This window comes from Rutilus rutilus, assembly GCF_951802725.1.
Source record: "Rutilus rutilus genome assembly, chromosome: 25".
NCBI lineage: Eukaryota > Metazoa > Chordata > Actinopteri > Cypriniformes > Leuciscidae > Rutilus > Rutilus rutilus.
In genome coordinates this window covers 9,852,569-9,878,782 of record NC_140229.1, presented here as the reverse complement: position 1 = coordinate 9,878,782, position 26,214 = coordinate 9,852,569, and the positions used below count along the sequence as shown (strand labels likewise).

At 36.9% G+C, this 26,214-nt stretch overlaps 3 protein-coding genes across 9 annotated transcripts; 1 reads left to right on the top strand and 2 right to left on the bottom strand.

The window, feature by feature from the left end:
• Positions 1-1,054: 1,054 nt before the first annotated feature.
• On the bottom strand, positions 1,055-6,316 carry alg5 (ALG5 dolichyl-phosphate beta-glucosyltransferase). Its single transcript, XM_084400462.1, has 10 exons — positions 5,659-6,316; positions 5,218-5,386; positions 3,970-4,016; positions 3,534-3,602; positions 3,344-3,436; positions 2,998-3,111; positions 2,757-2,816; positions 2,514-2,665; positions 1,604-1,689; positions 1,055-1,450 (listed from the first exon to the last, which is right to left on the bottom strand). Exons 1-10 carry the CDS (start codon positions 5,743-5,745, stop codon positions 1,335-1,337), a joined length of 993 nt encoding a protein of 330 aa, XP_084256588.1. The 5' UTR covers positions 5,746-6,316; the 3' UTR covers positions 1,055-1,334.
• Positions 5,975-9,230, top strand: exosc8 (exosome component 8). The gene is made up of 11 exons (XM_084400463.1): positions 5,975-6,104; positions 6,255-6,291; positions 6,410-6,473; positions 6,588-6,661; positions 6,738-6,783; positions 6,874-6,979; positions 7,152-7,197; positions 7,310-7,406; positions 7,480-7,600; positions 7,749-7,855; positions 9,003-9,230. Exons 1-11 carry the CDS (start codon positions 6,088-6,090, stop codon positions 9,119-9,121), a joined length of 834 nt encoding a protein of 277 aa, XP_084256589.1. The 5' UTR covers positions 5,975-6,087; the 3' UTR covers positions 9,122-9,230.
• A 150-nt stretch (positions 9,231-9,380) lies between these two features.
• Positions 9,381-25,740, bottom strand: supt20 (SPT20 homolog, SAGA complex component). 7 transcript variants are annotated; one of them, XM_084400455.1, is made up of 24 exons: positions 25,603-25,725; positions 25,069-25,146; positions 24,863-24,898; positions 24,609-24,734; positions 24,348-24,474; positions 24,147-24,250; positions 23,465-23,581; positions 23,323-23,376; positions 23,091-23,230; positions 22,029-22,188; positions 21,301-21,357; positions 21,081-21,152; positions 20,810-20,979; positions 20,568-20,600; positions 19,799-19,901; positions 19,384-19,489; positions 18,290-18,427; positions 17,288-17,561; positions 16,458-16,606; positions 13,723-13,781; positions 13,527-13,643; positions 13,304-13,403; positions 12,870-12,958; positions 9,381-9,997 (listed from the first exon to the last, which is right to left on the bottom strand). In XM_084400455.1, exons 2-24 carry the CDS (start codon positions 25,069-25,071, stop codon positions 9,848-9,850), a joined length of 2,484 nt encoding a protein of 827 aa, XP_084256581.1. In that variant the 5' UTR covers positions 25,072-25,146; positions 25,603-25,725; the 3' UTR covers positions 9,381-9,847. The 7 variants fall into 7 exon arrangements, with proteins under 7 accessions (XP_084256581.1, XP_084256582.1, XP_084256583.1 ...); XM_084400456.1 differs by having other exon boundaries at positions 25,607-25,725; XM_084400457.1 differs by having other exon boundaries at positions 13,723-13,778; positions 25,607-25,725.
• Positions 25,741-26,214: the final 474 nt, after the last annotated feature.

Below are 26,214 nucleotides of genomic sequence, written 5' to 3'. Positions count from 1 at the left end.
TAGTGACAGACTGGCGGATCGCCAGCTCTTATCGATAGCCCTACTTCTCCTGCGCTCCTCGGCGCGGACGGATACACTTCGATTGTGTGCGTAGAGTGACTTGTCCAGTTAATGACGCAAGCCAGGATGGCGACAGAGAGTCTAGAAGTTTGACATTTTCACAGTTTACAACAACTGCAGGGGAACGTAACAATACTCCCAATAATGACAGCTCGCATATTTAGTGCTCTCTTTGATCAAATGAGTTTGGCAGGGGGAATTCGCTTCCAATAAAAGGACACCGCAAAATGATCCTCTTCAATCAAGGTGCAGAGGATCATATACATTACTGACGAGCCTCTATATTTAGAGCTTAGCAGAGGGGCGAAATAAAATACATAAATTGCTGCTTAAATAACTGATTTTAAAAATAATTTATCAGTGAAAATATTGAAATACACCATCTTTTAGAGGGGCTGACAAGATAGAGGGGCTGACTAAGAACAAATGCCTTCCTGGTGGAGAGAAAGGGAGGATAAACAGGATATTCTCTCCAGGGCGCAGAGCAACCCATTGTGTAAACCACATTAAAAAGGACTGAGTACATGCCAGACCATGAACCAGGGCTGTCGCTAGAGGGGCGAAAGGAGGTGTAGATTCTAGGCCCCCTGCTTTTGGGGGGCCCCGCAACATCAACTGAGGGGGGACCCACAGGAACAACCCACACCGGGGCCCCGGATACCCTAGCTGTAGCCCTGCCATGGACCATTTCAGTCGGTCAACTGTGTTTTTAAACCTTTTATGTGTGTTAAAAATGGATTTGGGTGGCACTGATTTTAAACATCACATTTTAAGCACACACCACATAAAACATTTTTGGCCACATATAATAATAAATTATACTTCGATGCTCAGCATAAATCAATTTGTTTTTCAAATAAGCTTGTTTAATAAAAAAAAAAAAAAAAAAAGTCTCGTAAAAACTCTTCATTTTGCACTCTTCAAACGCATCATTTTGTCTTCATCTGGTTCTGTGCAACATTTTCAAATTAGTTGTATATGCAGAAACGCTAACTGATTATAATTTTTCTTTATTTGGCCAAGAACCATCTGCCCCATTTCAAAACCAAACCTATAGTTTGTAAAAGAAAAACATGAAAAACAGCGATATTACATAAAAAAAATAAAAATACAAGGACAATCCCCTTATGTGGTCACGGCACGGTCAGTGATAATGAAATGCTAATGCGGTTCACTGATTGCGTACGCAGTGCACTCGTTTGTGGCAAAGGGCTGTGCATTTAACCATCGCCCTCTTGTTAGCTCACAAACAGCCCCACTTGCAGAAACAACAGCTACTGAGTTTTTCTCTCAGACTCCAGCCTCCAGGCACCAGTGAAGTAACGCAGTCTGATAAAGACTAGATCCCGGCCCATCTGTAGCCAACTCCAGATCGGCACCAACTTTGACCCTAAATGTGCAATAAAACAAATCTTCATTACCTCATAGTGGAAATAAACCTTCATTTTTGAGACATATACTGCTAGAAAAAAGATATAGAGTATTAGTTCTTTTAATTGCCTATGCTTTAAGTGCATTGTATTTCAAAACTGACAGCACAAACCTTCAATCTCCGTCCAGTTAACAGCCACTTCTGATACAGGGATGTCAAAGCACTGAGCGATGTAGAGAAGTTCCACATCAAATGCCCTGTAGGACACATTTTTTTTACTTTAATTAAGAAGTTAAAATTCAAATTTAAATAAAATAAAATAAAAAAGGTTCTTATAAAAGTAAACAAAGTGCTTTTTGGGAATTTGATGCAGAGATGCCTTAAAGCGCCCCTATTATGCTATTTTAAAGGTTCCTAATTTACAACAATACAATTTTCTCATAACATAAACTGCAGCATGACCTCTTTTATCACAGTGTCTGAAACGGTTTGATAATAGATTCCGTCTTTCTAAACCCCTCCTTTCTGAGAGCCTACTCTGCTCTGATTGGTCAGATGACTCAGTCTGTTGTGATTGGCCTACCGCTTACAAGCATGGGTTGGAAACGAAGCAGGCCTCAACACTTGATACATAGGTGATACGAACAGTAAAGATGGTGTCGGTTTTACTATATCAATTCGAGCTCAAGTCCTCATTCTTTTGAAGTGCATTGACATGTCGACAACACAAATCAAACACTTCCAGGCCTCAGTTACAGCTACAGTGTTTGAGGGAGGGTCAAAGTAGCAGACAATTGCAGGCATACAATAAAGACAAAAGGCTGGCATTATGCAAATTTGTTACAAACATACATAAGGTTCGTAAGTAAGACCGGAATTACTAAGGACTCGTTTCGGCAGTTCCGAATCTGTTCTTTCTTTTGGGAGACAATAACTCAAATTTTCGTGCACTTTGATCTTTGCAGACGGTTTACATTCACAAACAGCTATATATTACACTACATCAAAGGTAATATTCTTTTATTTTTATCATAATTGGGGCATTTTATTATAAAGCTCTTCGACTTTTAAGCGTCCTTACCAGCGTTCCACATGCAGGCTGGAGAAAGTTTTCAAGGCAGCCTCACGAGTGAAGAGCTTAAATCCACATTGTGTGTCTTTAATCCCCCTCACACAAAAGAACCACACCAAGAAGTGGAATCCATACATCAGAAACGTTCGGAACATTGACCGCTGTCACAAGAAGAAACAGAACACTGAAAATGCAAATTTCCTCATGAACATTAGCTATTACGCTCCAGCATTTTTGAGAAACACTGAATACCTGAGCCACTGATTCTTCTTCCAGGTGAGCTCTGGATCCACAGGAGATCGCCATGTTATCCTGCATTGACATAAAAGGAAAACATTTTCAGATGCTCTGAAATCTTTTGGCAAGGAAAGGTCTGTAAGTAATTTGATAACTCCAGCTCCTGGTTAAGCTCCAAACAAGTATGTAATCCACATACCAACCATTCTGAGATTTGCTGCATGTCTATTTATATTTACAAAAAGTGGTGTCTCACAGGCTTCTCACTGATGCTCTGAAGACCTTCTTCCACCTTTTCAATGTCAGCAAATTTAGTGGCTCCGTCAGCATCAGCCATAAGAATGAGCTTCCCACGACAGCTCAGTGCTCCCTGAGCAGAGACAAACAGCATTATAGCAACTGTTGAGTGTGTGCAAAATAAGACTTTTAGCTGAGCTTGAGCAATTTAAGTCATATCATTAATTAGTGATATTTTTCACGTTCTCAACTGAATGGAAACGGTATCTTTGTTTTTGTCTTTCAGCAGATTTCATCAGAAATGTGGATACCGTCCTCTGTGACAACGCACAAGGAGGACTGGGTGTTGTTTTTTGCATTATTACCATTTTCACTGCACCGCCTTTTCCACGGTTCTTCACCAGCGTCAGAACTCTCACTTTTTGTGCTCCATACTTTTTTGTGTATTTCATGGCAACCTGAGGATACATTCAGGATCAAGCATTCACTTTGATTGTTATATATTATTCATTGTTATATATTACAATGAATAATAACAGTAAGACGTAAAACTACCTCTGTAGTTTTGTCTTTGCTGCCATCATCTACTACAATAACTTCATATGTGAATAATGGATTCTCATTCTGTAAAATCAACAAGAGGAAAAATTGGGTTAAACAGAGTCACTTTAGTTACAGCAATGCCATCTAGTGGTGAGTAATTCACACATGATGTAAAAACAACCAGTCTGCAGTAACATCCAAAAGGATTCAAAGAAAACGTGTGGCATCATTCCTGGATTCATAGGTGACCTCAGGTATGTTTACACTTTTATTTATAAATGTATACTTTTTTTAAAGGTGTATTTAAAGTACATATGTCATAACACAATCATTATCACAAACATTTTAGTCAGAAAAACAGAACTAATAAGTCAGTTACGACACTAGCTAGCCTGTTGTTTCATAATAGAAATGTAAAGAAATTTAAAAAACTAAATTAATTAAGCACCTGTCTTTTCTCCAGGTATTCCATGGCTTCATCCATCATAGCAGGTACTGTGTGATAAAACAGAGACAAACATTACCAATATTAATCCTCTTATTGCCAAGAGGAGGTTAATGATTTTAAGCCATAGGGATTCAGTGGGGGTTTTAACTCAAACTATATATATATATATATATATATATATATATATATATATATATATATATATATATATGAATATATATATATATATATATATATATATATATATATATATATATATAATGTTTTTAAAAGAAGTAGGCTATCTTCTGCTCACCAAGGCTGCATTTAACAATGGTCTGCAAAACAATAAAAAAAACAGTAATATTGATACAATTTAAAATGACTGTTTTCTATTTTAATATATTTTAAACTGTAATTTCTCAGCTGTGATCAAAGCTGAATTTTCAGCATCATTACTCCAGTCTTCAGTGTCACATGATCCTTCAGAAATCATTCTAATATGATGATTTGATGCTCAAGAAACATTCATTATTATTATCAATGTTGAAAACAGTTGTGTACAAATTTTTTTCAAAATTATTTGATGAATAGAAAGTTCAAAAGAACAACATTTGTTTAAAATAGAATATTTTCTAACATTTTAAATGTCTTTACTGTAACTTTTGATCAGTTTAACTCATCCTTGATGAATAAAAGTATTGATTTATTTTATTTCTTTCCCCCAAAAATAAAAATAAAAATCTTACTGACCCCAAACTTTTGAACGGTAGTGTTTAATGTTACAAAAGCTTTAGATTTCAGATAAATGCTGTTCTTTTGAACTTTCTATTCATCATAGCATCATGAAATAAAAATGTAAATAACTGTTTTCAACATTGATAATAATCATAAATGTTTCTTGAGCATCAAATCATCATATTAGAATGATTTCTGAAGGATCATGTGACAATGAAGACTGGAGTAGCCTAATGATGCTGAAAATTCAGCTTTGATCACAGGAATAAATTACACTTTACTGTATATTTACATAGAAAACAGCTGTTTTAAATTGGAATAATACTTCACAATATTACTGTTTTTGTTTGTATTTTTAATCAAATAAATGCAGCCTTGGTGAGCAGAAGATACTTCTTTTAAAAACATTAAAAATCTTACTGACCCCAAACTTTTGAACAGTAGTGTATGTATGTGTATATATATATATATATATATATATATATATATATATATATATATATATATAAATATATCATCAAAATAACTCACATCTGAGTTCCTCATTGTATGAAGGGACGACCACAGACAGCTCCAATGAGGGAGGGTCCATCAGACTGGGAAAAGACTCTTCTGTGCCCTTTGCAGTCAAATAGTGCTTCTCCTTCTCATGGCGAGTGTGATCTATCATCTTAGCACTGACATGAGCAATCACAACAACCTAAAGACAAGAACAAACAGGTGTGACACAAAGGACTAACTAGTTCAACTGGACGAATCAGTGAAGCTCAACAGAAGTGTGACTATATATATATATATTTACAAGTATTTCATAAGAACAATTTCATTGCAAATTCATTTTCATTAACAAATAATAAGAACAACATCAGGGATAGATCACTAAGAGCAAACATAAATCAGAAAAACAAGAAAAAAAATCCACAATAATATAAGATTTATACAAATATTCAAAATAATAAGATATAAATTTACCAAAAGTAAGACGATCAGCGCCAGGATCATCGAACACTGCAATAATTCACATACACAGAAATCCATCATCCAATTTCCAGTCAACATATCACTGCAGGGAAGCTCACCAGTTTACAGCTGAACTACCCTACAGTATCATATAGAGCAACCTTAAAATGAGGCTCCGTGAGGCGGGACATATATGAATGGGTGTCGTAATAATTTACGGAATAAATAGTTAAATCTCCATTGTTGAAGTTTACTTCCAGTCACAGAGAAACACCTACGCGGAAGTCGTCCTAACAAACCACATCATCAGATCCATCACGGCGGGCGAAGAAAGCGCAGAGCGGCGGATTGAAAACAGCACTAGCGCCCCCCACTGGAGCGGAGGACGGGAGATTCAACTCTTTACGTCACTGCAGGTTTCACGTGGTGCCTCTAAACATCATGGCGGCTGGTTTCAAGTAAGTCAATTACAATACAGCGGAAATTACTTATGTAGATTTTTATCTGAATAACTAATAATTATTTAATATACTTGAGCTTTTCAGGACAGTGAGATTGTGATTTCGCTGTATTTAACGTAAATATTGAGTGTGTGTTTTGTTTTTTAGAACCGCGGAGCCTCTTGAATATCACAGGAGCTTTTTGGTGAGTTAATCAACGTTTTGATTTCTGTCAGCTATTAAGTTGAATCAGTGTTATAATAACACAGTTAATAATGTTGATCTAATAACCAATTATCTCAATCTAATCTAATATTCAACAGAAAGAAAACTGTCGTCCAGATGGAAGAGAATTGGGAGAGTTTAGACCCACAACCTTAAATATTAGTAAGTATTAGATGCATATTATAAAATAACACATTCAAATGTTCAGAATAATTCTCAATGCTTTAGAAGTACAGAGGTGTCATTAGATATAATTGGGTAAACGTGTCTTTCCAGGCTCCATATCTACAGCCGATGGATCAGCAATGGTGAAAATTGGAAACACCACAGTAATCTGTGGGATAAAAGCTGTAAGAATCATTTTTATTTTCCGAAAAGCTATGATATTGCGTCGGATAATGAAGTTACAGCATTTTTTTCTCGCAGGAATTAACTACACCACCCTCTGATGCTCCAAATAAAGGATATATAGGTAAATGTAATTATAACTGGGTAACTGATGAATGTTATACATTGGGGTGTTGAATGAAATTTGGAATGAAGTTCCTCTTTGGTCTCCAAGTCCCAAATGTAGATCTGCCTCCACTGTGCTCGTCTAGATTCAGACCCGGACCACCAGGAGAACAGGCTCAGGCAGCCAGCCAATTTATCGCAGATGTCATTGAGAGGTACAACTCAAGAAAAACATTTCTTTGTGGGTTACAGCAACGTGATTGGTTGTCAAAAAAGAGGGAAAATGTATTCCTTATAAATTTTAGCAAGCCTGCAAATAATGTTGGTCAAGCCAAAACATTATCATTGTTATTTCTTAATTCTTGTTTATTCTCTTCTGCTCTGCAGTTCAGATTTAATAAATATGGAGGAATTGTGCATTGAAAAAGCTAAGGTAAGATATAAATATAATGTTAATATTAGAATCTTTAATAGATATACTCTAAAAATACCATAACATTGCTCATTTAAAAATCCTTGCATTTCATTCATCACTTATTTTCTAGCTTTGTTGGGTGCTGTACTGTGATATTATGTGTTTGGATTATGATGGGAACTTACTTGACGCCTGCATCACAGTTTTGCTGGCAGCTTTAAAGAACGGTGAGCACTTCATCTGAATATAACATCCTCCTGCTGTTATGATGACTAATAAACACATTTCCAATTCTCTCAGCCCAACTTCCTGAAGTCACTGTAAACAAAGAGACAGATTTAGCAGAAGTTGACATCCAGAAGAAGAGACACTTGAAGATCAGCCGGCACCCAGTTGGCTCATCGTTTGCAGTATTTGATGAGTAATTAACATATTTCGCTATTTAGTTTAGCCAAATTAACTTGATAATCATTAAAAACGAGAACACTGGTCTCAGATCAATATAAAATTCTTTAGAAATGACACAAGAATGAGTTCACAAACACTTTTTCCATTTCCTCCTTTCGCAGTTCCATCATCATCGTCGACCCCACGGCGGAAGAGGAAGGCTTGTCTACAGCGTTAATGACTGTGGTAACAGACGAGGAGGATCGACTCTGTGCCGTCCACAAACCAGGTGAACATCAAGACATTTGACACAAAACTGCAGGTTATTTACAGCATCAGGGATGCAATATCATCGGGGTGAAAAAGGCAACATTATGGAAGCTTGTTTCCACCATGGAATAAATTAAAAAAAGGTAATTGTGACTTTTTTTATCTCGCAATTTAGGCTTTTATTCGCAGAATTGTGAGTTCATCTCTCACATTTCGTACTTTATAACTTGCAATTGTGAGTTTATATCATACAATTCTGAGCTGCGAGAAAAAAAGTCAGAATTGTGAGAAAAAAGTTAGAATAATGAGAATCTCAGAATTGCTAAAAAATAAAACCAGAATTGCGAGATATAAACACGGAATTTCAAGAAAAAAAAGTTAGAATATGAGAATTTTGGGTTGCTAGATCAGAATTACTAGAGATTTAAACGGAATTGTGAGAGAAAAAGTTGGAATTTTGAGAATCCTGGGTTGCTAGAATTAAAGTCAGAATTGCAAGAAAATTTTTAGATTTGTGTGAATCTTGGATTTGCTAAAAAATCAAATCAGGATTGCGAGATATAAAACACGGGGATAATCTTGGGTTGCTAGATCGAATCAAAGTCAGAAATGCGATAAAAGTCGGAATTGCGAGATATAAAAAATTACAAGATAAAAAAAAAAGATTCCATCAGGGAAACAAGCTTCCATATGACAAAGAGAGAGCATAGCAGCAATTTTAGCATTAAGTTATGAGGAAAACCTCCCCTTTGACTATATTTAGTCAAATTATACTATATTTAGCTTTGGATAAAAGCGTCTGCCAAATGCATTCATATAAATTAAATGCTGTTGTACTGTAAAATAATGAGTAATTAATAATAATAACAATAGAATTTTATTTAATTAATGTCTTAATTTCTTTGCTTTCAAACACCAAACCATAGAGCTTTTATTTTGGCAGAAAAATTGCAGAAGACCTCAAAGCTTCTCTTATAAAAAACGTATAAACGATTCTCATATCAATTTAAAACAAAAATCACCAAATCTACATGGATCACATAAATGACTTATTTTGGATCCGAAGTGTCACTTTGTCAAAGGTGTCAAGATTGTAGATGAGTATCACCTGATTGAATTTTTGTGGTCTGTAGATTTGAAAAACAAATATAAATGCTTTGCTTTAGGTGGGACGTCGTTATCCGGTGAGAAACTACAACACTGCATCAATCGAGCCATAACGAGAAACAAAGAGATCAGCAAACTAGTGGACAAAGTCATTGGGAGCATGAAGACGACGAAATAAACACACACGCAGTCGTGACATTTTTTTCTAAAAGTTGTATTTTTCACTGTCAATATATACTTTCTTTTTTTATCACAATAAAACTGCCGACAAAGATCATTTACAAAAATTCTGCCTCAGTGTTCAGAAATGTCATCCACTCACATGGTTTAGATTTTTTTTTTCTCCATAAGAATATACATCAACTCCCCCCCCCTCAGTATAACAAAATGCCATTTTAAAATGTGCCATATAAAAACCGCACATGTAATTGCATGCTGGGACAAGGCAGCCCATCATTCTGACATCCAGCAGTAGAGAGAAGGTTTTCTCATAATGGTAAAGTTGAGCAAAAGGTGATTGAGGCACATCTGTACGGCCCTTATTAGTGTGCGTAGGGTCCACCCTCTCGAGCCGGACAGGCTCTCGTTGAAAGGGCCATTTGGAAGGAGAATAAAGACAGCATGCCGTAGGGAACCCTACAAGAAGAATTGTCTCATTTCATGTCTTGTATTTCTTTGAAAAATATGGTAATACTCTAAGGTCCCCTGCTCTAAATGTCCTCGATGTAACACGAATAGTCCTCTGGCCTGAGGTCAGGTGGGTAACTCCTGCACCCCATGAATGTTAATTTTTTTTTTTTTACTTTAGTCCGGTTGAGCCACAATCAGTCCATAAAATGCTGCGGATCAAGCACAGTGGTGTTTGTTGACGTCCTCACGGTGGGTTAGTGGACGGGGCCGGAGGTCATGATTTGGGGAGGGGCTGTGGCGTGCTGCGTTTCCTCTTACTTCTTGGCTGGTTGACGGAATGTTGCCGTGGCAGCGCCGACTGTGCCGCCGCCCCCACTGCCATACCCATTTGCTGCTGTTGCATTTGGTGCTGCAAGAATTGCAACTGTGCGAAAGGGAAAGTAACGGATAATGAATTTGTGCCGTCAAAAACGTACCAAGAGTCTCCTCTCACAGCAGCTGTGTCTCAGAAGCATTTCCTACATGTAGCCAAGGAGTTCAACGTTACGACGATCATCAAACTGACACCCTCTAAATAGTACAGTTTAAATAATGTGGACATTTTTTTAATTAAATTATTATTTAATTGTTTTAAAGAGACATACACTACTGTTCAAATGTTTTTGTTTTCTTGAAAGGAATTAATACTTTTATTCAGAAAGGACACATTAAATCGACCAAAAGTGACAGTAAAGAAATTTAAAATGTTACAAAAAATATATATATTGCAAATAAATGCTATTCATCTGAACTTCATATTCAAATAATCCTGAAAAAAAGGTCACAGTTTCCATAAAAATATTAAGCAGCATGACTGTTTTGAATATTGATTAAAAAAAGCAAATCATCATATTAGAATGATTTCTGAAGGATCATGTGACACTGAAGACTGGAGTAATCATGCTGAAAATTCAGCTTTGCATCACAGGAATAAATTACATTTTAAAGTAAGAAAAACTGTAAAAATAAGAAAAAAGTTTCACAGTACTACTGTTCTTACTGTGTTTTTATCAAATAAATGCAGCCTTCGTGAGAATAAGAGATTAAAACATTTACAAAAATCTCACCTTAAACTTTTAAACAGTAGTGTATATTGTGCTTGCATGTGAATTTTCTTTTAAAAAGATGACTTAATGCCTTTACTATTATTGTAAAATTTGGGATGCACCAATATTAAAAATCTAGTTGATAAGCTAATTCTATTAGGTCTAAAATAAATAAAATAAAACCATCAACTTAAATCATATTAAATGCTACAAGTGAATTTAGGCATCACATTATTATGAATGTACAGTATAAAAAAAGGTTAATTTTGAGATTTGCTAAAGATGACATTTAACAGTGTAACTAAATTAGTCATGTTTTTAAAGATGGACAGCAAAGGTAATCTAATGGGAAATGAGCATGCACTAGCAAATATCCAAACTCGACAGATCCTGATAAAAACATCTCTACCATCATCTGATAACTGATATGGTTATAATATATTGCATCCCTATCTATAATTTACAATGTACATTGTATACAATATTACATGCTTAACATGTTTGTGTCGCCCCTCCCGTTGGCTCAGATAGTGGAAGAGTTTCAACTAAAGCAGAGCTGCTGAAGGGAAACCACCATTCTTTAAAACCGCAGTGAAAATGGAAGCAACACGCTGGACAGACATCGAAGTGTTTGCAGAAGCTGGGTGAGGTAGAAAGAGGGAGGAATGGTATATTCAATGGGGAAATAATGGGAACGACAAACTGTGAAGAACAGGAAAGGATCAAGCAGTAGTGATGGAAAAGGAAGGCGGTAATGCAGCTGTTTTGTCAGCTATGCTGTGTTACACACACACACACACACACACACACGCTCTTGTTTGGTGTCAGTAAGACAGCAACTTCAACTCGCCTCTCAGCTTGGACTAATGCAAGGGTTCGGCTGTTACTGGTCAGATGTGTGTGATGGATAACACAAGCACAACACAAATTAGTCATGCTTATCAATGAAATGTGAAATCTGATGAATCCTTCTAAATAAGACATTTATGAAGTTTTGAAATATAGCTCAATTGCTATAAAAACATGCTTCAAGCTGCTGTTAAGAGATATGCCACAAGCTCAACATTATATGCAAAGATGTTGGTAAAGGCTTAGACAAGAATGGTTACTCAAACACGGCAAGCTTTACACACTGGTCAGAAGTTGCCAGGAAAGAAACTATTGATGTGATAAACAGTGTTTAGCTGTGTAGTCTTGAGCATTTAATCTAAAGAATGAATGCATAGACATCATATAACAGACTGATCCACAGTCTTGCACCAGACCTTTGAACTCAATGTTAACTCAATTGTGATTTTGTCCTTAGATGTCGCTATATTGTACACACTACTGTTCAAAAGTTTGGGGTCAGTAAGAGATTAAAAAAAAGAAAGAAAAGAAATTAACACTTTTATTCAGCAAGGACAAATAAATTGATCAAAAGTGAGGGTGAAGACACATTGATAGAAAATCATGTTTATGTAAAAAATCATAGTGATATTTCATGTGTTTGTGGAAACCATTGTTTTCAACACTGAATGTTAAGAAATGAATAAGAAATGTTTCTTGAGCACCAAACCATTATATTAGAATGATTTCTGAAGGATCATGTGACACTGAAGACTGGAGTAATGATGCTGAAAATTCAGCTTTGCCATCACAGGAATAAATTACATTTTAATTTATATTAGAATAGAAAACAGTTATTTTAAATTGTAATAATATTTCACAATATTACAGTTTTTACTGTATTTTTGATCAAATAAATGCAGCCTTGGTGAGAAGAGACTTCTTTCAAAAACCAAATTACAGACCCCAAACTTTTGTGAAAACACACAAACTAAAATAAAATAAATTTTCAACCTTTAGATATTTTAGGGTGATAATTATACGTTTTATAATTGTGTAATGTAACGTATTCCAAAGGTGTAACAATATTCAACCAGGGGAAAAAAGTAGGGCGGCACCTTATTTAATCCATTGAGAACTGATTGGTTTATAAAAAGTAGGTGTGTACAATGTGCGTAAGTGATGTCAGCCAGAAGGTGTTTCAGAGCTGGAACAAGTTATTATAATTTGATGACGTTGGAATAAAATGAATTGACAAATCATGCACAAGAAAGGTGTTTTAAGAAAGTAAATAGGGTGGCTTTTGAATTCATGTCAAGAGGTCAAAGGTCAGTCTGATATACACATGTCTATGGGTGGATGAGGTCAAAGTTGCTGCATTACTTGGATCTGTGGCTGGTGCTGTTGCTGGAGCCTCGGGGATGGTAGGCTGGGCCCGGACCCCTCCAGACCACAACCCAGCTGGGACAGCACTACCACGGACAGGGGTGGGGTGGAGGAGGAGGAGGGGAGAGAGAAAGAATAGGGTGGGGAAGGAGGTAACAGGAAATAAAAGGTAGAATGTAGCAAAAAGGAAAAGTGGCATCCACCATCATGTTAATCAAATGACAAACCAAATAGTCAAAAAAACAGCTCTGATTAACTTCGACTGATCTACGTTGAGATTAGTATGACACACTACAAAATCTAAATTCATTAGTATGTCTACTCGCTGTGTTAGTGTCTGTTAGAGATATCTGGACTAGAGATGTACTTGAATAACAGTAAGAGGAGTAGCAGAGAAATGAAATGCATGTATCCGGTGCATGAGTCTGTACCTGCTGCCTGAGGGGACATGAATCCCCCCACTCCGGTGAGATTGATGACTGCCGTCTGTTGCGCGGTCAGTCCCTGTTCTGTCGTCAGACCCGGGTCAGCCTGATGCAAAGAAGACAACTGAATTATTATTCAGATTTTCACTCTATTAGTTAACCCTCCGCATCGCGAGATTACTAGAATAAGGAAAGCGGTGTAAAACGATGGACACTGTGTCTAACTCACAGACTCCCCCTGCTGCTGGGGGCTGGATGTGGCCGACTGGCTGCTCTGCTGTTGAGGGGAGAACTGAGACAACTGCTGCTGCTGTAGAGAGTTAAAAATCAGAGGTCCCGTAGGGAGCTGAAAGAAAGCGAAACACAAAAATAATGAGAGAATCATCTCCACAAAACCCATTACATTACAGGAAAAGCGCCCTCACCTGAAGAAGGTTGAGCGGTCGCAGTCCCGGGCTGTTGTTCAGGCCAAAAGGCCCACCTGCTGGGACAACATTAACATTTTAATAGGGGTGTCACAATATATCACAAAACAAAAATGCAACAATATTTATCGTGGATAGTGACAATATGTATTGTTCACCAAAAATAAAAATTACTGTGTGAGTTGTCAGAGTTTTAGAGTCAGTACTACATTAAACTACAGGGTGGGCCATTTATATGGATACACCGTAATAACATGGGAATGGTTGGTATTAAAGTCCTGTTTGTGGCTTCTAAATGGCCACCATGGTCACCACCCATCTTGAGGAGTTTGCCCCCTCACATATACTAATGTGCCACAAACAGGACTTTAATATCACCAACCATTCCCATGTTATTACGGTGTATCCATATAAATGGCCCACCCTGTATAATGTTGGATATAATGTATAATAATGCAATGGGGGAATATTTGTGTCCTGATAATGCCAAATGTATCATGTTACCAGTAAAAAGTGGCCTACATTATTTTAAATATATCTAGCCAGTGACAGAGTGCAAGTATATTCAGCTAAAATAATTCTGTATTTTCAGCTTCAGAATCATGATTATTTTTATTCTGGGGTCACCATTGTCCTGTGCATTGGGTTACCAGCACCAAGTCCAAGCCTATTCATTTACACCCACAATTTAATACCAAATTTAGCATTTTAATCAACAGTACATTTTCTTGTTAACCTTTTTTTTTTATAATAGCCTTATTGTATCATGAGATGTATCGATTCGTGACATGAGAGTATCGTTACACCCCTACATTTTAATCTTCACAATAGTGACGGATAACTTATAAAAGTGAACATCAGGGGCCTGTTTCAATAAGGAGGTTCAACCAACTCTGAGTTAAAACTTGAACTCTGAGTTGACTTACCCTGAGATGGGAAACTCTGAGTTTTTGGTTTCAGAACAGCTGAAATTAGTTAGTTCAATCAACTCTGAGTTGACTGACTCGGAGTTAAGCGCGTTTCTTCACATTTTAATTACTGTTATACAGTGATGGGTGTAATTAATTACCAAGTAATCTAAATACTGTAATTTAATTTAAGGGATTACTCTTAATTCTTCTGTAATTTAAAGTTAAATCTGATGTAATTGTATTATACTATAGAACAATTCTGTATAGGCTATTTAACATACATTTTTAAAAGTTATATTTTTAATTTTTAATTCTCCCTCTACACACTTTGGTCAATTCAAGAATAATTCATGCAATTGTATATTGTTTATTTGAAAGCATTAAAAGTGCTGTTTCTTGTCTCTCCTTGTATTGTTCAAGTGTTTAAGGTTGACATGGGATTTAGTAATTAGTAATAAGTAGACCAATAATTTCTAAAGATAGTCATTATTACATTAATCTATTTACACTGTTGAAGATGTCATTTGTAGTTAGTAATACAAGTAACTTGCCCAACTGTTATAATATCAGAGGTGAAACTGGAAGAACAGTATGTTATTCAACCTAATTTTGGCAGCAGCTGAAAATTAAATATAAAAACATAATTCAGTCAAGTAAGGCTTGAGCCTATCATGGGTGTAGGCTACCTGACTTTACAAACATGTGACATATTAAATAACTAAAGCATCCAGTGTCTAGCAGTGCAGCAGCATTTTTGGCTGAGGGAATTCCTGGACGGACTTCAGAGCCAGTCCCAAAGATCCAAGGGCCTTCATAAAATGTAAGAGGTTTACATATGTGTTATTTTTTTATATAGGCTATTTTCGATATTTCCATTTATTTTACTTTGGGTTAGGATTTTTGTTGGTCCCAATAGATTCTGATGGTAATATCTGTCTTTTGGAACCTCCTGTCCCAACAGAACCCCAGGCAGTTGTAAGTCGCCTACTCAATACACCAGAAATTATGACAAATAGTGTTATAAAGTGTACTCAACCAAATGCTCATCACATGGGGATAAAGAGTTTCTGCTGCCACAGAGAGGCCTACAGAGGTAATGTTAATATTATGTGTCTACACATCAAACAATCTACACATTCAGATTTTTTTCACATTTTTATGTGGAGTAGCCTATAGAATCTAAGTTTAAATCTAAGTATAAACGGGTATTCTTATCTCTCCCCCCGCCCCCAGAGTGTGGAAGAACAGCAGGAGGACGGTCCATCAACTTCTGTTGCACAGATGAACAGGTCAGTGATTTTCAGTAAATGCCACAGTTTAATTCTGTAGAATTTGTTTAGAACTACATTATGTAACTCTAATCTACTACTGTATTTTCAGTTGCCAGGTAAGGAGTTATATAGACTTCATCTTATTAAAAAAAAAAAAAAAAAAAAAAAAAGCAATATTTTATTTATTAATAAAAGATTAATTTTATTAATAAAAATGTACTGAAAGAATGAATGAGGTGTTTAAACACCACTTCCACTTTAAAAAGGGGAGGAGACCGAAAGAAACTCTGGGTTTACTGAAGAAAACCTGCTCCCGACCAGGTTAGGTTCACAGAGTAAGTTACCATGGTAACTGACTCTGAGTATAAGTTACCTCTCTTTCTGAAACAGGCTTGACTTACTCTGCTTTCTCAGGTTTAATATACCTCCCATTCTGAAACAGAAAACTCAGAGTTTCCCTCATTTCAGGGTTAACATACTCAGAGTTTTCACTTAACCTCCTTTCTGAAACAGGCCCCTGACCATGCAGGGAGCAAATGACGGAGACGTTTACCTGCTGGAGCTGCAGGCTGCATGGAAGGCAGAGCTCCAGACATGAGACCACCAGAGGGCAGAAGTCCACTCAGGGGTATACCAGACGCCAGGGTCCCAGGACTACAACCCAGCATCGGGTTAGAACCGCTCATCAGGGTCTGTGGACTGCTGTGTGTAAGAGAGGTTCAGCCGGGTGAATATAATAGTCACTTTACAATTGTTGCTTGTCAGACTGTATGAACATGATCCCTGCTGTAAGCCATGTCCCACAGTAGGATCTCAGTCGTCAATGTCGGGCTGTACGACAGTCAAAAAATGGACAAACGCACGAAAACTCATGGAGTTTTACATCATCAAACCATGACACGTTCGGTGACTGAGCTGCATGCGTGATGTATATGGTGGCTAGCGACGAAAAACAATCTCTAGCGTTAATGTTGGTCATGGCTTGTCTTTAAAAGAAAAATAGAAGAAAGAAGAAGAATAGAAAAAGAAGAAGTGGTCACCATCAAGTGGTGGTTTGTTGTTGTCGCACTAATTGTGTCATTCGATTCTGCGCTCCTATTGGTATTTGATTTGACGTTTTCATAGAAATTTCACTTCAGGACTGTGCGGCAAATCTTCTAACACTTGCAGAATTTCATCAGAGGTCAAATTTGATCGCAATGGTCATCAATCGGCTGTCGGCAAACTTGTCAAACTAGCGATCAAAGACTACAGATTTTAGCCTAGGATCAGAGAAATATTATAGGATTTGCTAAATTTGTCTCAGACGGCCAAACTGTGGATGAAATCATACAGTGTGCACCCGGCTTTAGTCAAATAAAACCATTTTTTCATATCACTTACCAAACTGGGCCCACCACATTGATGAAGTTCAGCCCTGCAGGGTTGGTCATGACCTGTGAAGATGTGGTGCTGGATGTGGGCAGGGGAATAGTCATGACGGGCAGGGCCATCTGCTGCTGGGTGAAGGGAGTCAGCAGGGTAGGTTGCTGTGGGAGGGTGGGGTCCTGAGGGGTGGGCGTTAATGAGGGCGTGACACCCTGAACGTCGGCAGGGTGTGGCGTAGAACACGGCGTGTTGGTGGGTGTGGGTGTAGCGGGCTTGGGAGTACCTGATCCTATGGATGACAATCAGAGGAAAAAGAGGGTTGAAAAATTCATAAACAAATATATGGTTAGCAAGTGATAGGACTGCATGTATAAAATAAATACAGGCTACGAATTTTCACCAGATGGCTTAAATGGCAAAATTTGGAAAGAAATAATCATTCTAGAGTTAAGTAGGGTAATTTTGTTGTTTTCTGCATATCTTTTTTTTTTTTTTTAAGCTTAAAAATTATTAAATTACTTTTTACTCAGAGTTTTTAATGGCAAAATCCGTTTTGGCCAGAATGATTTAGGAAAAGCTTCACTGTAACAAAAAGGTTTTATACAAAAAGTCAAATAAAACGAAGATTGGCAATTTACTATAAAATTATAATTATGATTTTTTTGTGATTATTAAATAAAAATATTGAGCAAACTAAAAATATATATATATTGTAATAACATCATTGTACTATCAATTTTTTTTTTTAATAATATAAATAATTTTATTTTACTTTAAAATTACAATACCAATATTTACATCTTAATGTCTTCTTTTGGAAACGTAAACCATTGAGCTTCTATTTTGACGAGTTGACGGGGCATATATATTCATTTAATTTTATATCACAGCCTGCTGGATTTGACAATCGCACTGTCTAAGCCATATTGCCATATCGATTTTATTTGGATATATCATGCGGCCCTGGTCAGTAACAGCTACTTGTGGTTGTGGATGGAGAGATACTCAGTTACTCACTCTGCATGGGCGAGAGAGCAGCAGGGGACAGCAGGCTAAGCTCCATGGAGTGTTTCCGGGAGAGCGACTGATTCTTCGAGGGTGGAGGAGTCGGGCACTTGAGATGGCCGCTGGAGGCCTGTGTACTGTACAGGTTTCCTAGACAACAGGACAACAGTGTTTGTTTGTACACTTTTTAAAGTGGAGAGACAAAAACATGTTGTGCCAGACAGAAAGAAGGGAATGAGACCAAGACCTGACCCGACTTTCATCAATCAATAGACTGGTTCTTGTGACACTAGACACTAGAATGAACCTCATTGGTTCTCGCATGTCAAACTATCATACTTGAGCTTCAATTTACCATAACTGATGTGTGTTGATGAATGTTAAATGTTTTATTAATTTTCATTTTTGGGTGAACTAAGTAACCCTTTAACAACATTCCGATTGTTCAGCTTGACGAAATGTCTCTGCGAAAAAACCTCCATAAAACAGCTGTCAAAGTTGTGATTTGTGAAAATGACGTGATCCAGAACCTTTATACAGTGCATGACCTTGTAAAGACTGTAAATCTATTCCTCACAGCCTCGTTTTTATCCGTGTTAAATTCTGTATGTCGTCTAACCTGATTAAGGTCTTTTATAGAGGGGCGCCAGGGATGACATATTTTTTGTGGGCCAAAACCTGGAAATGAATTAGCATTTAAGCACATTCATCATTCTCTAGTCAAGTTTTTGTTTTTATGGGCTTTTGGTTGAATGCTTGAAATAATGTCGGTGGTGAACATGCTCAAGATATTTTGACTTTTTATTCTACGATATAAAGTACATCAGTAATACCCTCTTGTGATGTTTTAAAAGCTTTTACTTGTCTTCTAAAAGGTGGTTGCTACAAGTGGCTAAATGGGACTACAGAGGTTGTCGGGGACATTAAACGTCATCAGCCAAACAGGTAAACTCATCTACTCACTCGTCCGCTTTCACACCCCCGTCGTGTTTATAATCACAGTTTCAGGGGAACTTTCAGGGAAAATGTTTTAAAACATTAATACACATAGGCTACATACATGAACATATAAAATAATCATACATCATACATTAAGTCTTTCTCACCTGAGGAGGCGCAGGCTGAGCCGGCTGGCAGTTTGATAGGAGGAGGTCTGTGTTTGACACCCTTTCCTAAAACCGAAGACTGGACCAGCGCTGAGAAACCATCAGCCTGCATCAACAACAAACAGCCATCAAATTGGTCTGATCTTGGATGATGTATGGATGTCATAAAATGTACATTGATTCTTTTTTTTTTCAGGCACATGCAATTGTTTTGGTACCCATTTTCTATATCTGGCACATAAATCTATAATCAATCACTTTTGGGATTGGTTTAGACAGGCAGAAAAAGAGCATATCTGCCTCATATCTGTTTTTCTATAGCATGAACTGCAAAATAAATACATTAGATGATTACAAACCTGATCCAAACCATAGTCGGAACAGTAAGATATATACATTACGCAAAGTGTCTCACCTCGTTCTCCCTGGTGGGGGAGAGCTGGCCTTGCGAGTTGTGCAACATCTTCACCTGACACTTCACGTCCCGTTCATACACCTCTTTATACTGCGTCAGAAACCTGCAGCACAGGAATGTTCACATGGTGGCTGAAAACAACCAAGACTAGGATCCTAGAATCCTGACTAGGACCAGGACTAGGAATCACATCACTCCTATTTTGGAGTCCTTACACTGGCTCCCTGTCAGGTTTCGTGTTGATTTTTAAATTCTCATGCTTATTTATAAGGCTTTGCATGGTCTGGCGACTCAATATTTGTCAGAACTCTTAATCCCCCTACATCCCAACGCGAGATCTCTGCTCCTCTGAAGCTGGTCTTTTAACTGTCCCGCCAACTTGTTTAAGATCAATGGGTGATAGGGCTTTCTCTTCACTTGCTCCAAAACTAACGAACTCTCTGCCCTCTGAGATTAGTCAAACAGAATCTATTATGTGTTTTTAAATCTACCCTCAAAGCATTTATTTGATTACTTCTAACTATTTTTTTCTATATCATGTAATTGTTTTGAAAACATATCAATTATATTTTTTATGTGTATTGTATATTTGAATATACTTCTCTTTTATGAATGCTTTTATATTGTTGTATTTTTATTTTATTTTTTTCTTATTTTTGTGAAGCGTTTTGAGATGTAACTTTTAAAGGCGCTATAGAAAATAAAGTTTATTATTATTATTATTATTAAGACCAGAAACCAAACGACAAAATGAAGCTCCCATACTTACCGATCAGCGTCTGTCTTTGAACCTATGAGGAATCTACAAATCACAGAAAAAAGAAAAAAAAGATCAGGTACGTGAGCAAACAAAACGGAGAGTAAAAGTAATTTTCCTGGACACTTCCCCATCTCCCATTGGTCGCATATAAATGTAATGTATAATATAAGAAAATTGAATATATAACATAATACAAATGTGAAATAAGTACTTGTAAGTGAAATGCTAAAATGTCATCAGTTGTTTCTTACGGTGGGTGAATGAGGTGTAGGTCTGTGACGTCCTCCTCTGATTTGGAGTCTTTGGCGCTGTAGATTTTCCCGTACACCAGCGGGTCGCCCATAGACTGGAAGATAGTGACTTTTGTTCTTTGAGACTGGCCTCCCATCTCACATTCAAAAATGTAGTCGTCCCTCACGTCCTGTTCAGAGACAAAGACAACATGTCACACAGATAAAACAGATATTTTACAGGGTTCATGTACAGTATAGTTACTATGTAATATTCACACAATTTTGTTACCTTTGCAGGCCAAACAGTGGGCTGAGTGTCATCTATTTTGACTGAGTTTTCTGCCACTGCATATTTCTCTACCTGAAGGCAGAGAGAAAAACTCATTTTCACAGATTCACAGACAGTGACATTTATACATTTCAAGTTATTTCTGTGATGAAATATTGTTGGACCTTCAGAAAAGAGAGATGATACTGTATGTTCATTTAACTGCATTACAGCAACTCACGTCAATTTCTGCTGGGACGGACAGCTGACAACTGTTCTGTTTCCACATGTCCACACACTACAAGAGAAACAAGAGTGATTTAAACACCTAAAACACCCACTCTAGTGATAAAGATCGATAAGATCTAACCAAAACTCGGAATGAATATTAAGTATTTGTTTAAACAGGACATTTGATTAATAATAAATACACTACCGTTCAAAAGCGTTTTAACGCTTGTCTCTTAATTCTCACCAAGGCTGCATTTATTTGATCAAAAATACAGTTAAAACAGTAATACTGTGAAATATCATTACAATTTAAAATAGCTGTTCATTCATTTAAAAGAATTGTAACATGTAATTTATTCATGTGATGGCAAAGCTGAATTTTCAGCATCATTACTCCAGTCTTCAGTACACATGATCCTTCAGAAATTATTCTAATATGCTGATTTGGTGTTCAAGAAACATTTCTTGTTATTATTATGCTAAATATTTCTGTGAAAAAAAAAGTCAGGACTTTTTAACGAAAGTTAAAAATAACAGCATTTATCTGAAATATTTTGTAACATCATAAACGTATTTACTGTAACTTTTGATCAATTTAATGCATCCTTGCTGAATAAAAGTCATTTTAAACAATTGTAACAGACCTAAAACTTTTGAACAGAAGTGTACATAATTTAGCAGGTTTTAATTAATTTCCCCAAAATCAGCACAGAAATGAAGACATGTCATTTGACTCACATTCCCAGCTTTGGAGATCTTCAGGTCTATGGAGGGAGCCGGTTTCCTCTCTTTCCTCCTCTGCAGGTAGTCCAGGAGTCGGAGCTGTGGCAGTGCGGGACAGTGGCTCATCATCTCCTGCTGTCTGTTCAGAGCTGCTCGTGAATGCCTCCTAAAACACCTGCGGAGGGGAGAAACATGACTTCCATTAGCATGGAATGATGCATAACTGACACATGACAGATTTGATATTTTGCTTTTAAGTTTTCAGGATCTCTTTGTACCAAATACAGCCTTTAACTTGGGTAAAACCACATGAAATGACCCTTTTATTTAGCTCGTCAGTGCAGAGGGACGGATTCGCGTCGGGTTCTTGCACTCAACTCAAGCAGCTTAAAAGAACTTTCTGTTGGCTCCACAGAGCGAGGACAAAAGCGCATGTTGGTGAAAAAAAAAAAACTCACATTCCTTTAAGTCTCAACAGTACAATGAGAGATCATAACAGCAGTGGGTTTTCAGTTCACAGGTGGTGACTAACCACAAACACACAATAAAAGATCTACTCTGTGCACGTCTACATAAGCTCTGTGGGTATGTGCAAAATGCAGTTATTAACTATCATGCTGTACACTGAACAGCACTACACTTCCATTCAAAAGTCTGGGAATTAGACTAAAAGAAATTGATACTTTTATTTAGCAAGGACGCATTAAATTAAATCAAAATAAGTAAAATTCTTCTAATAGATTTCTATTTCAAATGCTGTTCTTTTGAACTTTATATTCATTAAAGAATCCTAACATTTTTATTGTGGTTTCAACAAAAATTTTAAGCAGTTTTCAACATTGATAATAAGGAATGTTTCTTGAGCACCAAATCAGCATATTAGAATGATATCTATGTGACAGTGAAGACTGAAGTAATGATGCTAAAAATTCAGCTTTGCCATCACAGGAATAAATTACATTTAAAAATGTACTCAAATATGAATGCACCCCTGGTGAGAACAGGAGACTTTAAAAAACCTTTTGAACAGTATTGTATACAAAAAGCAGAACGCATTTGAATGTAAAGCTGCGTCACCGTTTCATGGATCGTGTGTTCATCTTCTGTTTGTTGTAGAGCAGACGGTTGGTAGCGCAGCTGACAGAGATGGAAGGGTCCAGACACAGAGGCTCTGCTGTAGCCAGAATCAACTGACTCTCCAGCTGAAGTTTATCATCCTATAAACACATTCAAAACACATGAGAATCGATGCCTCCTCCACACCGAGCTGTGAATCTGTCACTTTTAATGCTCTATGCAGTCGCGTCACCTGCGTCCACTTGTGGTGATCACTTGTCATAGCATGAACGTCACAGATCAGGGTCTGGTGAAGAGAAGAGACACAGCTTAATAAAAATACTCACCTCAAGTTTCTCAGAGACTGCAGGTCATGGATCAGGACTGTTACTGACCTGCATAGTGGGTCTCAGCAGGATGTGCCGGCTCTGGTAGGTGGGCATCTTTGCATTTCCAGACTGTCTGTAGTCCCTGACCTCGGCTATGACACAGCCACAGTGGAATATGTTCACCTGACAGAACAAAAGCAGAAAAACAAAACTAAGCCACTGATTTATGGATCAGTAACACTGCATGTAATAATGTAGGCTAATGAAATTAAAATTACACATTGAATCAATTCTGCACCAGTGTTATTTTAGCATTATTTAGCATATATTTTTTTTCATAGTTTTAATTTTTTTAAATTAAAAAATGTTTTATTTTTATTTTATTTTAAGATTTGTTATGTGCTTTTTGTCATTTCTATTAATTTTGAGACTTTCTTAATATTTCTATTAAGCTTTAACTTATTTTTATGTAGTTCTTCAACTGAAACATTTTAATTTAGTTTACACAATATTTATATTTTACATTATTTCAGCTTTATTCTAATTAAGAAAAACTTTTTAATAATAGTTTTAGTTAACAATAACAACACACTGTTATGAACTTTATATAGGGCAGGTAATGTTAATGAAAAAACATTAAAAAATAAAAAAATAATAATAATTGTCAGGGCAGATTTTTCAAGTGCATAAATGGAAAAATACATGAAGAAATTACACATTAAAAAAATTGTTCAGTGATGCTACTAACCTGTGATTTTTCTAGAAGGTCTACAAGGATGGGCGGCAGCTCCTCAGCATCCAGGTACTCCAGTAACTCTCCTTCTTCATAGCGAAGTCGGATTGTTTCTGAATCTTATAGGTCGGGATAAAAACATCAGCTCGAGCAAGGGTTTATTAACAAGCAACATGATGAGCTAAGCATAATACACAAATAAAAAGCAGACAGTACCAGATCCATTTTTTCCTCTAAGCATAAGCGAATATCCTTCATTGGCAGGGTACAGGTTGACCACCAGACATGAGACTGACTCCTGTGAGACCAGTTTCTCTAGTAGATTCACATTTCTCCTCAGTTTCTACAGAAAGAGGGCAGTAAGGACTTTGTTATTTATATACACACACATATTCAATCTGTAATATCATTCCGCGATGGTCTTGAAGTCACTGTAAAACATAAATGTGTTTGTGTGTTATAGCGGGTGAAGATTACCTTCAACTCTGGTTCTTTTTCACACTCTTCAATGTACAATTCATAAAGTTTCTGATATAAGGATTTCCTTCCGCTCGAGGACGATCGTCTCTTTGCTGGTCGCTGACGAGCACTTTCAACAATGTACTAAACAAGACATGACAATGTCATAGTAGAGTAGAAGAATGCATTGCCATATGAACAGATATTGTGGATACAAAGTAAACACCAAATTGTACAGTATAAAACAACACAGAAATAAGTTCAAAATATACCTCAGCCCGATCCAATGCATATTCTAGGACTTGTTGCTGTGGAAGAAAGATAAATGAAAATGCATAACATCAGAGGCAGGGCAAATCTCTCATATTGTACAAACACGTAAGTGAAAATGTCAAATAATATCAAATCAATGTCATAATATTAAATAAAATCCAATCCTGTTATAAATACATCATTAAACCAAATCTAAAGTTCTTACCATCGTGGTTGCTGTGTGACAGGAGGCGATGCTGTGTTACACCAACACTGTCACCTCCACAAACACACCATTCAAGCCCTGAGATCAGAGAGAGACAGTTCAGAAACACACTCCACGCGTGCATTTATCTGTCCGCTGACAGTTGTCATTAAGAACTTAACCCCAGACATCCAATGACAAGTGTATGAATGCGAATAAACAAAGTATGAGACATGGACTCAGCTCATTAAGACAGTTATGCATCTGTGTGTTTATATGCAATCACAACATCTGGTAAACAAATGTGGTGAAATTCTGCATGATGATGACAAAGTATGTGTTAAAGGATGCAATGGCAGTAAATATCATGCATTCATGAAATGCAGAGGAATATTATGCCAGAAGAAGAAGACAAACTTCAGCACTGGAGCTCCAGCAAACGACAGACTGGCTAACCACAGCTAACAGCTCACTTAAAATGCACAAACCCACACAACACGACCACCTGACAGAGCGGGGCATAACGTGACAATGGCGACAAACATTGAAACTGACTTGCCAATCGAGTTGCATCACCACAGGTAGGAAATCCAAAGCAAGAAGCGGAATAAATGTTCCAGTGCCTTCAATGAAAAAAACTCACAGCAGCCATTTTGTTCCAGTGTAACAACAAAATCCAAACTTCCGGTGTGCGCGCGTGTTGAAGGCGGAACCAAAGAGCTGCAGCGCGGAACCGCTCAAAAACGTAAAACAAAAAAGCATTTCTGTTCACGATATCAAAAATTCACCCTGGTAAACAAACAGAGTTCTCTCCGAAATACCAAAGTTACAGATATTGTTTCGACATTAAAACGGCGGTAACTTGGTCAAGCCACCTATGTCATCAGAAAATAGAGAAATGGCAAACAAAATGACACAAACATTCTGTGGGGGAATCAGTAATAAATTATGGGATACAGTATATGTGGCAAAATGCAGAGCTCGGTCTTTAATGTGTATCTTATTAACAAATCAGCAACCATTTAAATGATCGAAATAATACATTATTATAAACAACAATGATTTAATTATTATTGTTATTAAAGGGTTAGTTCACTTACAAATGAATATTCTGTCATCACAATTACTCACCCTCATTTTGTTCCAAACCTGTGTGAGTTTCTATCT